The sequence below is a fragment of the Narcine bancroftii genome, chromosome 7, assembly GCF_036971445.1.
Source record: "Narcine bancroftii isolate sNarBan1 chromosome 7, sNarBan1.hap1, whole genome shotgun sequence".
NCBI lineage: Eukaryota > Metazoa > Chordata > Chondrichthyes > Torpediniformes > Narcinidae > Narcine > Narcine bancroftii.
This window is the reverse complement of record NC_091475.1, coordinates 214,546,636-214,563,303: the sequence shown is the minus strand read 5'-3', so window position 1 is coordinate 214,563,303 and position 16,668 is coordinate 214,546,636. Positions and strand designations below refer to the sequence as shown.

Genomic DNA, 16,668 nt, shown 5'->3' with positions numbered 1-16,668 from the left:
AGCGAGGTTATCCAAACAGGGTGAAGAGGTTGTGTAAGGCTTTAATTAGTGTAGCAGTGGTCATGTCCGGGCAGGAACTGGCAAACGGGAACCATGATGTTGAGGAAGTTTGAAGAGGTCAGGGGTCTCTTGAAATCCACACTCAGACACTCAAAGGGGCCAGTATTAATCCGGCTGGCTGACGTGTGGTTTGGACTCTGCACAGACCTGGCAGTTCCTGGTCATCATCCTAATGTCCTCAGTGGAAGAGGGGAGGCTGTGGGCTTTGACAAAATGGAAGAACCTGCTGACCCCAGGGTGACACAGGTCATTGTGGAGGGCTTGTAAATAGTCTACGTGCGCGCTGACGCATCCCTCGGAACAGAGCATCCGAGGCTGGTACAAGATACCATAGTTGTAGGTGGAGAGTTCGATTCTCCACCTCAGAATCTCGTTCTTGATTTTACCCCACTGTTTGTTGTTGAACATGAAGACGACTGCACGTTGGTCAGTCAACAGGGTAAATAGTTGGCTGGCAAGATAAAGCCTCTGGTGCCGAACCTCCTCATTCTTGGCCTGGGCCCTCTTCTCGATGGAGGAGTCATGGATCTTGGGCCTCGGAAGGTGCACAGAAAAATGCTATGGGCCTGCCCGCCCAGTTAAGTGTGACAGCCAGGGCAAAGTCGGACGCATTGCTCTCCACCTGGAACGGGATGGATTCATCCACAGCGAGCATCGCGGCCTTGACAATATCGCTTTTGATGTGGTTGAAGACCTCCCGGCCCTCTACCGACAGGGGAAGGGAGGTGGCTTTTACGAGGGGGTGGGCCTTATCTGTATAGTTGGGGACCCATGTGGCATAATAGAAGAAAAGGCTCAGGCACCTGTTCAGGGCCTTGAGACTGTGAGGGACTGGGATCTCCCACAGGGGCCACATGCAGTCAGGATCAGGGCCAATGACTCCATTCTCCATGACGCAGCCGAATATATCCAGGTGTGAATTGTGGAATACACATTTATCTTTGTTGTAGGAGAGGTTAAGGGTTTTGGCTGCCTGGAGTAATTTCCGGAGGTTGGTGTCATGGTCCTGCAGATCTTGGCCACAGATAGTGACATTGTCGAGGTAGGGGAATGTGACCAGCAGCCCCTACTCATCCACTATTCGGTCCATCTCCACAGATTACTCCGTTGATGACCCTGAAGAGGACCCTCAAAAAGTGGTAGAGGTGGTCGCCTGTCTCGAGTGAGGTGTACTGGCGGCCCTCCGGGCAGATAGGGAGCCGGTGGTCTGCGGATTTCAATAGAGAAAAAGACCCGATATTGTGCGATTTTGTTCACCCTGTTGGCTGAGTGTGGGAGAGGGTACGCGTCCAGTTGTGTAAACTGTTAATGATCTGACTGCAGTTGATAACCATTCGGTGTTTATCCCCACCCTTAACCACCACTACCTGATCTCTCCAGGGGCTGGTACTGGGTTTGATGATCCCCTCGGTCTGGAGCCATGATTTGATAAAGGCCCTGTGTCCTGCGTTGTTCCGTCTGCTCTTGGTGGCAACAGGCTTACAGTCGGGGGTGAGGTTGGCGAACAGAGGTGGGTGGGGGGGGGAGTCTGGAGGGTGGAGAGCCCACAGGTCGTGTGCGGTGGGTGGATCTCAGTTGTTGGTTGGACGTGTTCGGAGGGGGAGGGTGGGCAGTTTACAAACTGTTGGTTGCAGACAGTGAGGGGGGGATGGGGCCCATCATATGCCATGGTGACAGTCTTAAGGTGACCCTAAAAGTCCAACCCCAGTGTTACGGGCGCAGAACTGTTTAAAATTCTTGTACTCTCTACCACGCACAGCCAACGTCACCACGCAGCTGCCGCGGATCTCTGCCAAGTGGGACTTAGAGGCCGTGGAGACTCGGTAACTCACTGGTCTCACCGTGAGGGTGTAATGCTGCTCTGTGTCAGGGTAGATGAAGCTCTCTGTGCTCCTGCCATCAAACAGGCAGCCTGTCTCGCACCCGTTTACCTCTATGTCCATCGTTGACCTGGTGAGCTGATGATGGCTGCTTTGCTCAAGTGTGATTGAAGCAAAAGTAGCATCGCTGTCCGATCCATGTACTGGCTTGTGGTCTGTTAAGATGATGGCATCCAAAATGGCAGCCCCCATGACACACACGGAGTATTGTTGTTCATCAGAAGTGATGTCATCCAAGATGGCAGTGGCCTCCACTGCCCGCATGCAGCGCTCCTTGGGTTAGAAGGTTGCGGCCGCATTATCAAATGAGAAAGAGTCCACATGGCAGCTGCATTATCGGACGAGAAAGAGTACACGTGGTGGCTGAATTATCGGACGAGAAGGACTCCATGTGGTGGCCGCATTATTGGACGAGAATGAGTCCACGTGGCGGCTGCATTATCGGATGAGAAGGAGTCCACGTGGCAGCCGTCACATCTGTGCACCACGATGAATTGATGATGACACAAACGCTGCCTCCCCTGCTTCTCCTAGATGCCGGCATTCAATCAGCGTGACGGAGGGTGTAGCCCTTGGGGCAGTAGTGCTGTGTCTGGAATGTCCGCGTCTAGCCACATTTCCATAAAGCACATCACACATCACTCCCTGATGTCTCTCTGATGTTGAAGTCTGGCTTGGAGTTCATTAAGTTTGTTCGCCAAGGATAGGAGAATGGAAGGGAGTGGAAGCCTTGGGGCCCCAGCACCTCAGCTTGTCCCGTAGTCCCACTCTGTGTCCACGTTGTCAAGTCTTCTTTAACTGGCCCGTGGGTCCGCTGCTGGAGTTGTTGTTGTACCTGCTGGAGTTGTTGTTGTACCTGCCTGAGCTGTTTTAAGGTCCCTCAGCCCAGCCGATTTTACACATTCTGCCAATTCCAAGCAATCTTAGTTCCTCCAAACTGTCGGGTAAGTTTGATTTCATGTTTCTCATTTCGTGTTTGATTTTTTTAGGAATTCTGAACAGGAATATTTGATTATTCCCTCTTCCCGTCAGAGCTGCTCGCAAAGAATTGCTGCTTTAAGGCACCATCCTGGAGTCCGGGCAACATCCTAGTAAATCTTCTCTGTACTCTTTCAATCTTATTAATATCCTTCCTGTAGTTCGGTGACCAAAACTGCACACAATCCTCCAAATTTGGCCTCACCAATATCTTATATAACTTTACCATAACATCCCAACTCCTGTACTCAATACTTTGATTTTTGAAGGCCAAGATGCCAAAAGCTCTCTTTACAACCCTGTCCACCTGTGATGACACTTTCAAGGAATTTTGTATTCCCAGGCCCCTCTGTTCTACCACACTCCTCAGTGCCCGACTATTTACCGTGTTCATCCTTTCTTGGTTTCTCCTTCCACAATGCAACACCTCACACTTGTCTACATTAAATTCCATGCGGAGAGTGTGGATCTGAGCAATTGGAAGGACCCCTTCCCACCTACTCTTTCTTTGGCTTGGCTTCGTGGACAAAGATTAATGGAGGGGTAAGGTCCACGTCAGCTGCAGGCTCGTTTGTGGCTGACAAGTCCGATGCGGGACAGGCAGACATGGTTGCAGCGGTTGCAGGGGAAAATTGGTGGGTTGGGGTTGGGTGTTGGGTTTTTCCTCCTTTGTCTTTTGTCAGTGAGGTGGGCTAGGCTATGGTTTTCTCAAACCACGGCCTTCTTGAATTTAGAGAAAATTAGAAGTGCTACATTTATTCCCTCTGTAAAATTTGAAGAGATGGCTCCCATTCATACAATATTTCCATATGATTTAATTTCAAACATTTTCTCTGATTTATTGTCCCTTCCTGATACCATTAAGTTTCTCTTTTGGGTGAGGACTGGACTTCTTCTGTTTGATGAACGCTGATGCAAGGCTTTACGGTTATTGTTTTTTCTCTTTGAGATTAGTACCGGGGTCTTTCTATAAAGTGAATTCTATTTTCCTTTGATTGAGTGCGGGGAGTTGAAGGCCATTATTATTTACTGCCTGTTGTATATTGTAATCCTTTCCACAATGTATCGTTCACTCCATGCATTGGGCGACCACATGAGAGGGGAAAGGAGGGCTGTGGTTTGGGTGTGTGGACGAGTTGGTCAGAAGGCCTATTTCTGCACGGCAGTGTTCTGTGGTTCCATCAGTGACTTAATGAACATAGGGTTCTGGGAGGTTCTCTGGAGCATGCATCCCAAACATCACAGACCTGAAAATAGGTGGTCAGGGTCCTGGCTTTTGGACGTGAGAGGCCAGGGGTTGGGCTTGGGCAGTGAAGGAGATGGTGGCCAGACAGCCAGACAGAGATGGAAAGCCTGGGTCCCTGATCCCCTCCTACACTGTTTGTTCTCTGTTGCAGAACTGCTGGACTGTGAGGAGCTTCACACAGTGATCCGCTTGGTCCTCAAGGCAGGAAACTACATGAATGCAGTAAGTCCTGGACCTCCACTCACATGGGGGGGTGGGTCACACACACGGGTCCCACATACTGACCCTCACTGGGGGACGGGTCCCATACACACTTACCCTCACTGGGGGATGGGCACCACACACACAGACCCTCACTGGGGGACGGGTCCCACACACACACTGACCTTCACTGGGGGACGGGTCCCACATACACTGAGTTCAGGGGTTGGGGGACTGAGTTCAGGCATGGGGGAAGGTAAGGTGTACCAGGAAGTGCTGCATTGATCACCTCTCCCCATGTCAGGGTGGATACGCGGGCAATGCGGTGGGATTCAGGATGGCGTCTCTGCTCAAACTGGCAGACACTCGCGCCAATAAACCTGGCATCAACCTGATGCACTTCGTCGCTATGGTGAGTAATTATTGCAAAACTTACCACGGAAACTCTGGGGGGAGTGTGTGACAGTGGTGGGCAGACATGGGGAGGGGTCCATGGGGGAGGAGAGTGTCCATGGGGGAGAGTGTACGTGTTGCGTTGGGTGACTTACGTGGGTGCCAGGTGCTTCTCCCGAGGGGCAATTTGATGGGTGTGCATCCCCTGTGCCCTGGTACTGGGCCAGGGGCTGTGGGGAGGTGATACCTACCCTGTGGGCTGTGACCTCCCCATCCAGTTCTGCCCTGGGACCCGTGCGTTCTGCCACAGACAGGTGGCTGTGTGGACTGTCCAAGGAGCAGCCGTTTCTGGTGCGTCTCAACAACCCAAACCTCCGTCTCCTACATTCCAGGAAGCTGAAAAGAACAACAAGAAACTGCTGGATTTCCCAAATAAACTGCAGAACATCGAGGCAGCCTCCAGGTAGAGTCTCTCCATCACGGGAATCTATATCATACCCTGGCTGCTGCCAAATCTTCGTCCTTCCACAGTCCCGGGGGAATTGGCAGAAACCTGGGGGTTAACCAGAGTCCCTCAGTCCCAGGGATCAACCCAGAGACCATTAGTCCTGGGATCAACTCAGAGACCCAGGGGTTAACCCAGAGTCCCTCAGTCCTGGGGATCAACCCCAAGACCCCGGGGGGAGGGGGGGGGTTAACCCAGTCTGGGGTTTTAACCTAGAATCCTGAGGGTTAACCCAGTGACCTGGTGGTTAATACAGAGCCCAGAGGGTTCACCCAGAGACCTCAAGATTCACCCAGAGTTCTGGGGGTTAACCCAATATTCCAGTTACCATTTCCCCGTTTTATGCTGCATGAAATAGTTCTGCTCATTGATTCCACTAATTGTGTTCTCCCCCCTATTTCCCTGGGACTGAAACCCCATTGCCATGTCCCCCAATCTTCCTGTGACTGTACCCGCTCTACCCCACGGTGCTTCTGCTGTGACCCTGTTCCTCGTGACTGTACCAGCTCTCTCCCTGCTGTAGGATTTACCAGCAGGACACAGTGAGTGACTTCCAGAAACTGAAGCACAAGCTGGGAATGGTGAAAGGGAACCTGGACAAACTGCCCGAGCTGCAGGAGCAGATGAAACTGTTTATTCAGGTTCGTGGCTGCTAGGTGCAGGCCTTCAGCTCCCTCCCACCTCCTCCTGCCCCAGCCTGGCATCAATACACTGCAAACTCATGGCCCAGGGAAAGGGCTTCAGACCAGAGAGTCCAGGGAGAAGGTGAGAGAGGTCTGGCTTTAAGGAGACCCGAGGGTCACCTTCTCCACTCACAGGGGGGTAGGCGTGTGGAATGAACTGCTGGGGGGGACATTGTATATCTGTATTCGCAGGCCCCTCTCTTCTACCGCACTCCTCCATGCCCAACCATTCACTGTGTAAGTACTTTCTCACTTCGCCCTTCCAAACTGCAACACCTCACACTGTCTGCATTAAACTCCATTGCCATTTTCCCAGCTGGTCACCCTGGAGATACCCTAACCCTAACGTGGATGATACGGATTTTGGGGGAGTTGTGGATCGAGCTGAGGGTTGTTGGAGCTTGAGGGGAGCATTTGGCCCCCATTGAGAATGGGTGATCTAGATCATCCTGCAGCCGACAACTCTTCTCCTCACTGTCCTCAAAACAGTCCCAGAATCCCTCAGAGTTATTTAAATGCAAGTGATTGCAGGGCAGGTGGACTTGGGAGGGCTCGTGCATGAATCGCTGGTTTGCAGGTGCAGCAGGTTATAACATAACAATTACAGCACGGAAACAGGCCATTAGGCCCTTCTAGTCCGCACCGAACCAAACACCCCTTTCTAGTCCAGAAGGCAGATGGAACGTTGGCCTTCATTGCGAGAGGGATCGAATTCAGGAGTAGGGAGATTCTGCTGCAACTGTACAGGGAACTGGTGAGGCCACATCTGGAGAATTGTGGGCAGTTCTGGTCTCCTTGAGGAAGGATGGACTGGATTTGGAGGCGGTTCAGAGGAGGTTCACCAGATTGATTCCAGGCATGAGGGGGTTGACCTATGAGGAGAGATTGAGTCATCTGGGACTGTACATGCTGGAATTTAGAAGAATGAGAGGCGATCTGGTTGAAACGTATAAAATTATGAAAGACGTAGATAAGATAGAGGGAGGTAAGTTGTTTCTACTGGTAGAAACAGCCTCAACATTCAGGAAGTAGATTCAGGACATTCCATCGTGGCTGACTTACTCTGCTTTATAACCCCATGTTCCTGCCTTCTCCCCAATTCCCTTCCTGATCAAGAAACTATCCTACCTCTGTTTTAAATATCCCCAATGACAACCTGCACAGCCGTCCACAGTGAGGAATTTCACAGATTCAACCGTCCACAGTGAGGAATTTCACAGATTCAACCGTCCACAGTGAGGAATTTCACAGATTCAACCGTCCACAGTGAGGAATTTCACAGATTCAACCGTCCACAGTGAGGAATTTCACAGATTCAACCGTCCACAGTGAGGAATTTCACAGATTCACCCCCCTCCCAAATAAAGGAATCCCTCCTCGATTCTGTTCTAAAGGGATGTGTGAATATTCTGGTGTCAGACTCCCCCACGACAGGGCACATCCTCTCCACATCCACTCCCTCCCAGGTCCATAGATTTCCATGAGATTTTCCCTCATTCTTCTAAATTCCAGTGAGTCCAGTCCCAGAGGCTTCAAACGCTCCTCCTATGAAAACCCTTTCACACGGGGATCATCCTTGTGAATCTCCTCTGGATGCTCTCCAATGCCAACTCTTCCTAGTCATGGAGCCCAACACTGCTCACAATATCCCATGTGTGGTCTGACCAAGTCTCACTCCTGCTCTCCATTGCTCCCTCCTTCCCATCTGAGCCCGGGGCCAGGCTCTGTGTCAGAGACCTGATCACTGAGTATTGCTCCTGCTAGATTCCCCCCTACACAGCACCTCCATTACCCACACCCTGCCTTCCATCAGCCCAATTCTCCCTCTGGCCTCGAACCTGTTGCAAACTCAGGTAAACCTCACTGCCTTGTACTTGGTGCCTTCAGCTTGGCACAAACATCCTTGTCCAAATCATTTCTGTTCATCTCCAAAAGCCATGGAGCCAGTATCGAGGAGTGGCCACCAATCTCTACACCCACCCGTTGACTCCTATCGCCTAGCCCATGTTGACCTCCTGCGCCACAGTGACCCAGCATGAGGGGCCGTAACAAAGGCTTTGCCAATATCCATCCATGCACCTCCCACTGCTTCTACCACTGCTTGTCCAACCCATCCCACCCCATCCTCACTAAACCAGCTGTCTCCCCACTGGCCCAGTGTTGGCCATTCTTCACGCCCCACTGAGTACCTCCAACACATTCTGTGTTGGTTCAGATACTAGCCTCTCCAGCCCTGTGCCCCTTGGTGGCTGAAACCCAATGGAGAGGCTAGATGGACTGTTATCCTGCTGTATAACAGCAGGAGGTGGGGTGGTACCCTTGTGGCGGGATGATGATGGCTGGGGCAGGGATGGGTACAGGGAGGGGTGAGGAAGGATGGGTGGGGGCAGGGAAGGTGGGTGAAGAGGGAGGGAGGGTGGGGGTGAGTGGGGTCAAGGGGAGGGAGAAGTGGGGGAGGAGGGAGGGAGAGGTGGGGTTGGTATTAATGGGGGTGACAGGGAGGGTGGGGAGAGGTGTGGCTGACTGGGAGGAGAGGGGTGTAGCTGAGGGTGGGGAGGGGTGTGGGTGACAGGGTGGGGTGTGGTGAGGGAGGGGTGGTGGGGTGGGAGTGGGTGACAAGGTGGGGTGGGTGAGAAGGTGGGGTGGGTGAGGGTGTGGGTGACGTGGAGGGGTGTGGGTGACAGGGTGGGGTGGATGACAGTGTGGGTGGCAGGGTGGGGTGGGTGTGGATGACAGGGTGAGGTGGGAATGTGTAACAGGGTTGGTGTGGGTGATTGTGGGGTCGGTGACAGTGTGGGTGACAGGGTAGGGTGGAAGCGGATGATAGGGTGATGTGGGAGTGGGTGACAGGGTGGGGTGGGAGTGGGTGACAGGGTGAGGTGGGAGTGGGTGACAGGGTGGGGTGGGTGTGGGTGACAGGATGAAGTGGGAATGTGTGACAGGGTTGGTGTGGGTGATGGTGGGGTCGGTGACAGTGTGGGTGACAGGGTAGGGTGGAAGCGGGTGATAGGGTGATGTGGGAGCAGGTGACAGGGTGGGGTGGGAGTGGGTGACAGGGTGGGGTGAGTGTGGGTGACAGGATAGGGTGGGTATGGGTGACAAGGTGGGGTGCGAGTGGTTGATGGTAGGTGGGTGTGGGTAACAGGATGAGGTGGGAGTGGGTGATGGTAGGTTGGGTGTGGGTGAAAATAGGGTGGGTGTGGGTGACAGGGTAGGGTGGGAGTGGGTGTCAGGGTGGGGTGGGAATGGGTGACAGTATTGGAATAGGTGACAGGGGACGGGCAGGGCTGACCTTGACTTGCTCTATGCAGGGGGCGGAGAGGCAGCTGCAGGAGGTCCAGGGCGCCATGGATGAGCTGCAGACGGTCACCAGGCAGCTGTGCGACTACCTGTGCGAGGACAGCGATGGGTTCCAGCTGCAGAAATGTTGCAGCATCTTCCGCAGCTTCAGCCAGAGGTTTCTCACGGCACGGGAGGTGAGTGATTGGGAGGGGAGTGACAGGGAGGGGAGTGACGGGGGAGGGGAGTGACGGGGAGGGGAGTGACGGGGAGGGGAGTGACAGAGAGGGGAGTGACGGGGAGGGGAGTGACGGGGAGGGGAGTGACGGGGAGGGGAGTGACGGGGAGGGGAGTGACGGGGAGGGGAGTAACCGGGGAGGAGAGTGACGGGGAGGGGAATGATGGGGGAGGGGACTGATAAGGAGGGTAGTGACAGAGAGGGGAGTGACGGGGAGGGGAGTGACGGGGTGGGCAGTGACGGGGTGGGCAGTGAAGGGAGGGGAGTGACGGGGAGGGGAGTGACGGGGAGGGGAGTGACGGGGAGGGGAGTGACGGGGAGGGGAGTGACGGGGAGGGGAGTGACGGGGAGGGGTTGCCGTGCCGGGGAAATAAGGGCTCCATGATGTCAGGTAAAGACTGGAAATCGGATGGGACCCAATGACACTCATGGCTGTTTTCTCCCCCCACTCCCCTTCTCCCATTTCCCTCACCCCTCCCCGTCTTTCCCTCACCCCTCCCCGTCTTTCCCTCACCCCTCCCCGTCTTTCCCTCCCCCCTCCCCGTCTTTCCCTCACCCCTCCCCCCTCCCCGTCTTTCCCTCACCCCTCCCCCCTCCCCGTCTTTCCCTCACCCCTCCCCGTCTTTCCCTCACCCCTCCCCGTCTTTCCCTCACCCCTCCCCGTCTTTCCCTCACCCCTCCCCCCATCCTTCCCTCTTCTCCCCTCTCCTGCACACACCATCTCCCCCTCATACCTCCTCCACCCTCTCCCCCCCACACCATCTCCCCCTCATACCTCCTCCACCCTCTCCCCCCCACACCATCTCCCCCTCATACCTCCTCCACCCTCTCCCCCCACACCTGCTCCCCACCCCACCGCACCCCACTCCACCCATACCCCACTTCCAGGAGAACCAGCAGCGCCGGGAACAAGAGGAGCGTCGCCGTCTCCGGGAGTCATCATTGAAGCGCCTGTCCATCGCCAGCTGCTCCCACCGGGAACGGGAGCCGTTTCCTGGGCATGAGCTTGAGACGCTGCTGCTCGGGGACCGCCGTCTTTCCCGCCAGCGCCCCGCATCTGAGCGGCTTGTGTCCGACCGCATCCCCAGAAGCCAGTCACTGCAGCAGCTGGGGATCCGGGGTCCAGCCCTCTCGCCCCCAGACCCTCACCTCCTGGGCTCCTCACCACAAGACCTTTCATCCCGTCATTGGGTCCCCTCCCCCCAAGGCCCCTCGTCCCTGTCCCCCTTGGCAGCAACACCGCCATCCCCTGGTCAAGTCCCCTTTCCACAAGGCCCATCATCTCTGGACACCTCGGGAACAGTGCCCCCAGGCCCTTCCCCTATCTCCTCACCTCCTGGTCCACCACCCCCAGGCCCCTCATGTCGAGATCCTTCATCCCATCATCTGGCCCCCTCGTACACTGACAGAGTCCCCTCCCCTGATGAGGTGCGCCGGCTGCGGGAGGCCTCCCAGAGGCTCCTGGGCCCACAGGCCGAGAGAGCGTCAGGCCCTGCATACAGGCCCTCTCGGCCTAGCAGTGGCCCCTTCCCTCCCGCTACAGAGTCCAGGCCTCCCGGACCCTCAATCCCAGGCCTCTCACCCCCAAGACCCTCACCCTCAGGCTTCTCACCCCCCAGACCCTCACTCCTAGGCCCCTCACCCCCCAGACCCTCACCCCCCAGACCCTCACCCCCCAGACCCTCACCCCCAGACCCCTCAACCCCCAGACCCTTACCCCCAGGCCCCTCACCCCCCAGACCCTCACCCCAGGGCCCCTCATCCCCCGGACCCTCATTCCTGGGACACAGACAGTGCCAATCTCGGCCGGACAGCAGCCCTTTTCCCCTGGCCCAGGCCGGTGCACACCAAGCCTCTATACTGGGGCCTTCTCCTCCACCTTGGCTACAGAGCCTGACCACTGTAGGCTCCCAGCCCAAGCTCTCTGAAGCAGGCCGCAGCCTGTCTGCTGACACCCCCGAGCTCTCCCGAGGCAGGCCACGACTCCGCCGGGGCCTCTCCGTGGACAGGCCCAAGCTTCCCGCTGCCCTCAGGAGACGCTCCTCTTCCTCCTCTTCCTCCACCATCCCCTCCTCCTCCTCCACGAGACCCTTCAGGCCCTTCGCCTCCACCCAGAGATCCTCATCTGTTTCCCGCAGAGCCGAGAAGGCAGTTGAGGTGGAGGGGCCAAAGGCCTCTGGGCCCAGCTCATGGACCATCTCCAGCCTGTTTGGCAAGAAGCCAGTGAGAGCAGCAGCTGGGGCGGGCGCGGTGGTGGAGGAGGAGATGAAGGAAGAGCCTGTACCCCCAAGCGGGGGTATGAAGGAAGAGCCCGTACCCCCAAGCGGGGGTATGGGATTTATTAGCAGTCTGCTTAAGCGTTTCAGTGATCACAGAGCAACCAAGCACCGGCCTTCCCCTCCACTCGACCCTTCCGATCCCTCAGGGGCTGGCGATGGCAGCGCAGCCTCCTGATTGGCTGCTAGGTGCAGGACATTTGGCCCATCCTGGTCTGGCCCCAGGTACCCTCCTCCAAGTCAAGTTTATTGTCATCTGATTGTACAAGTGTTTTCTGGTCCTCATTGTAAAACACACAGACACACAACCAGACGGAACACGTGCACTCAAACAATACACATACAGGACAATAATTTCATCTATACAGATAAATAAATAAATATTGTTTTGTACATATGAGAGTCTCGGATGGAAGAAAACTGTCCTTGAACCTAGTCTTCAGGCTCCTGCCCGAGGGCAGCAGTCAGAAGAAGTTGTGACCAGGGTGGTGGGGGTCCTTTCTAAGGTTGGCTGTCTTTTTGAGACAGCGTCTCGCGTAGATGTCTGCAATGGACGGGAGCTTGTGCCTGTGATGGACCTGGCTATGTTCTCCACTCTTGCAGCCTTGTGTGTTCCTGGGCACTGGAGTTTCCAAACCAGGGACAATGTGACCAGTCAATGTAGTTCCCACAGTATATCTATTACCTGCAGAAGTTTGACGACATGCCAAATCTCAGGCATATTAGGAAGTAGAGGTGAGCCTCAACACACTGGCTCCAAGGGAGGTCCAGCGATATGTGGTCTCATGGAAATGTGAAGCTACTGACCTTCTCCACCTCTTGGTGTGGACTAGAAGGGCCGAGATGGCCTGTTTCTGTGCTGTAATTATATGGTTCTTTAGGAGAGAATGGATGAATTAATTCTAAATGCCTTCTTCCCCCCCCCCCCACCCTCTCATTGTTCTCCATGGCTGTAGCCCGAGCCACGAGGCTCCTCCAGCTGTTCCCAGGCTGCTGGTTTGTCCGTTTTCCTTCTCCCTGCCCATCAGTCACTCACCTTGATCAACAGCCCATCGGCTGCTCTGCTCAGATTCACCATGATGAGCTGAGAACCTCTGACCCCCCCCGCTGATAGTGGAAGCGCAGAGGATTCTCAGTGCAAACCACGGTGTGGGGAAGACTGTTCGGCTCATTGTATTCATGCTGTTTGAAGACCACATTCTTCCATCTCTTTTCAAGAGTTTATCTCTCTCAGTGGTTCTCAAAGTTTTTCCACTCACGGACCCACTTGAATAATCCCCAGCTAACCATAGGGCTGTTGGGTACAAGACATATTGGATGGGATGCTAATAAAGTCAAACAGTGTGGTACAGGCCCTTCAGCCCAACTAATCAATGCAATGTGGGCCTGCCGCATTACATCCACATCGCACCAAGTCCCAACTGAATGAGAAATGAATACTTGTGTTTGTGTGTATCACCTCTTGGTCAGGCAGTGTTTCTGAATATAATGTCACTGAGTATTGTTAGAGCATTTACACTTTAACTTTGGCCATTTTGAAAGCGTGATTTATTTTTTTTAATGCAAGCCATATAAATTTTAATGGGGTTGGGTGTTTGGAAAGGATTGAATTCTGAAAAGCTTTATTTGGGGAGGGGTGGTTCAAATGTTGTTCTCTCTTTTTTTGAAAAAACTTTATTTAATATTTTCAAAACAAAAACTTTTACAAAATCCATATTATAAAAATGAGAACTAGAACTATTCCACCCTCTCCCCCCACCCTCAATAAACCCCACAAGAGAAGCATTGAAATTTTTTTAAAAATGCATACCGCAGTTTAAGATATTACTAAATTCATACATTTCAAACAAGGCGACCACATCTTAACAAAAAGAAAATCATAATTATCATGCAAATTATATGTTATTCTTTCCATATAAATACAGGACCTCAACTCATTATGCCAACAATTTACATTTATCTCAACTTCGTCTTTCCAGGAAGTCGCAACAAATTTACGCACTACAGCCAATGCAAAACGCAAAAATGCTGTCTGAAACTTATCTAACCCCAAGTCCATAAATGGAACAATATAACCCAACAAAATTTTTTTTGGATCTGATAAGAATTGAATTTTAAACAAATTTTGAAGAAATTCCCTCATTCCCCAAAATGATTGAACTTTATCAGAAAGCCAAACAGAATATAAAAATGTTCCAACACATGATCCACATCTAAAACACGACTCTGAATTACTAAATCCATATTTTCTCAATTTCTCAGGGGTTAAATATAACTGATGCAAAAATTTATAATTAATCATACTATATCTTCCATTAAACAATTTATTCACACCCTCAAAACACATCATCTCCCAGTCGGCCTGATCGATATCACAAGTTAGATCATTTTTCCATTTAATCCTGGATTTATCTAAATTTATTTTATCCATAGTATCCTGTAACAACGCATACATCTCACAAATAAAACCCTTATCTGAAAAATTGGAAAACATAAACTCAAATTTCATTAATTTGGGAATTTTCATTTCTCTTCCAAAATTATCTTTCACTAATGCTCTAATTTGATAATAAACAAACAAAGAATTCCCTGAAATCCCAAATTTCTCTCTAAGTTGATTAAATGATAAAAATTGACCCTCTTCAAAACAATCCTGCAATAACTTTATTCCTTTAATCTGCCATTTTCCTAAAAATTTATTATTCAATGAAAAAGGAATCAATTTATTTTGATATATTGGAGCTTGAACCGATATTTTACCTTTTGAGCCTATTAATAAATTCCTTTTGGTCCAAATCTCTAACAAATATTTCAAAATCAGTATATTATATCTCTGTAATAAAACATAATTCCATTTAAATACAAATTGATGTGGACAAGGTTACAGCCGATTCTACCCTGACCCAACTAGAGGGACACGAAACATCCAACAAACGATTAATAAATCTTAATTAAGCTGCCTCATAATAATTTTGAAAATGGGGTAATTGCAAACCTCTCAAAGCATATTTCGTCAATTTATGTATCGCTACTCTAGCTAATTTTCCCTTCCATAAAAATTCTCAAACTACTTTATTTAAATCTTGAAAAAAGGATTTTGAAAGAGAACAAGATTGAAAAAGATACTGAATTCGTGGAATTTACTTGACCTATTAATGACAGAGCTAAATCCTTCCATTTAATCAAATCAGCTTTAATCTTTTTTATTAGTGGTACATAATTTAAATTATACAATAATTGAATATTTACATCAATCATTATCCCTAAATGCTTAATTTAATCAGTCCAACGGAGTTTAGTAATTTGTCTGCACTGGTCGTAATTTCCTTCAGAAATTGGTAATATTTCACATTTGTCCCAGTTCACTTTATATCCTGATAATTTACCATATTTTTCTAAACATTCTTGCAAGTAAATTAAAGATCGTTCTGGATTAGTTAAATATATCAAAACATCATCCACAAATAGATTAATCTAAAATTCATCATTTGCTATCCTTATATCTCTAATATTCTCATTCTACCTAATAGCCTGAGCTAACATTCAATGACCAATGCAAATAGAGCTGGCGACAGAGGACAACCTAGACGAGTTGAACATGATAATTTAAAGAAAGAAGAGGTTTGACTATTTGTCGTCACCCTTGCAACAGGATTATTATATAATGCCTTCACCCAACCAATAAAAAAGGGTCCAAACTTATATTTTTCCAAAACTTTAAATAAAAAAATTCCATTCAACCCTATCAAAAGCTTTTTCAGCATCTAAAGCAACTACCATTGGTAAATTAGATTGCTGATGTGAAGCGTTGATCAGTGAAATCACTCTAAGAATGTTATCAGAAGCATACCTATTTTTAATAAAACCAGCCTGGTCAGCATGTACCAATTGTGATAAATACCTAGCAAGTCTATTCACCAATAATTTCACTATTATTTTATTATCCACATTTAATAAAGAAATTGGCCGATATAAAGCTACTTTCAAAGGACCTCTATCTTTTTTTGGTATAACTTAATATTGCACTTAAACACGAATCTGGTAAGGCTTGTTCCTGTGTTACCTGATGAAGAATGTCCATAAATAAAGAGGACAGATCATCAAAAAAACTTTATAAAATTCAACAGTAAACCCATCATCTCCTGGAGACTTCTCATTGGGCATTTGTTGAATAACATCCATTACTTCTAAATCTGTAAAAGGAGAATCCAGTTTCCTCACATCATCTTCCCCTAATATTGGCAAATTTAATTCTGACAAAAAAGATTCAATGGAACCATCTTCTCGAACTCCCTCAGAAGCATATAATTTCTGATAAAATGATAACAATTGGTCATTGATTTCCTGAGGTTTAAAAGTAACTGAATTATCCTTCCTCACAGCATTAATAGTTGTTGATGCTTGTTCTGTTTTCATTTGCCACGCCAAAACTTTATGGGCTCTGTCCCTTAACTCATAATAACGTTGTTTAGATCTTTGAATCTAACGTTCAAATTGGTATGTTTGTAATGTATTATATTGTAACTTCAATTTTCTCAAAACTGCCTTATTATCTGAAATTCTTTTTCCAAATCAGCGATCTGCTTTTCCAATGACCTAGTCTTTGCCAAAAAAAATCTTTTCCTTTGATGCATAGCTAATAATTTAACCATGAAATAACGCCTTCAAAGCATCCCATACAGTAAAATGACTCTGAACTGTATTCCTATTCAAATCTAAGAAAGAAACAATTTGATCCTTAATGAATTTTACAAATTCTGGTTTTTTCAATAACATTACGTTAAACCTCCACCGAAAGGTTGATTGAATAACTTCCGGTCCAACACAAGAAATGAATTGCAATGAATGATCAGAAATTATTCTACTCTTATATTCAGCTTGAAAAAAACACATTTTCGTTTAATCGGGTTATTTCAACCCTGCACATTA

At 50.0% G+C, this 16,668-nt stretch overlaps 1 protein-coding gene across 1 annotated transcript in view; it reads left to right on the top strand.

Annotated features, from left to right (window-relative positions):
• The window catches only part of LOC138739704 (FH2 domain-containing protein 1-like), a 34,285-nt gene extending 22,149 nt beyond the window's left edge, over positions 1-12,136 (top strand). Inside the window, exons 6-11 of the mRNA XM_069892292.1 lie at positions 4,316-4,386; positions 4,670-4,777; positions 5,151-5,221; positions 5,787-5,904; positions 9,258-9,422; positions 10,352-12,136. Coding sequence (XP_069748393.1) covers positions 4,316-4,386; positions 4,670-4,777; positions 5,151-5,221; positions 5,787-5,904; positions 9,258-9,422; positions 10,352-11,917 — 2,099 coding nt within the window. The 3' untranslated portion in view covers positions 11,918-12,136. The remainder of the gene's footprint in view (positions 1-4,315; positions 4,387-4,669; positions 4,778-5,150; positions 5,222-5,786; positions 5,905-9,257; positions 9,423-10,351) is intronic.
• The last annotated feature ends 4,532 nt before the right edge of the window (positions 12,137-16,668 follow it).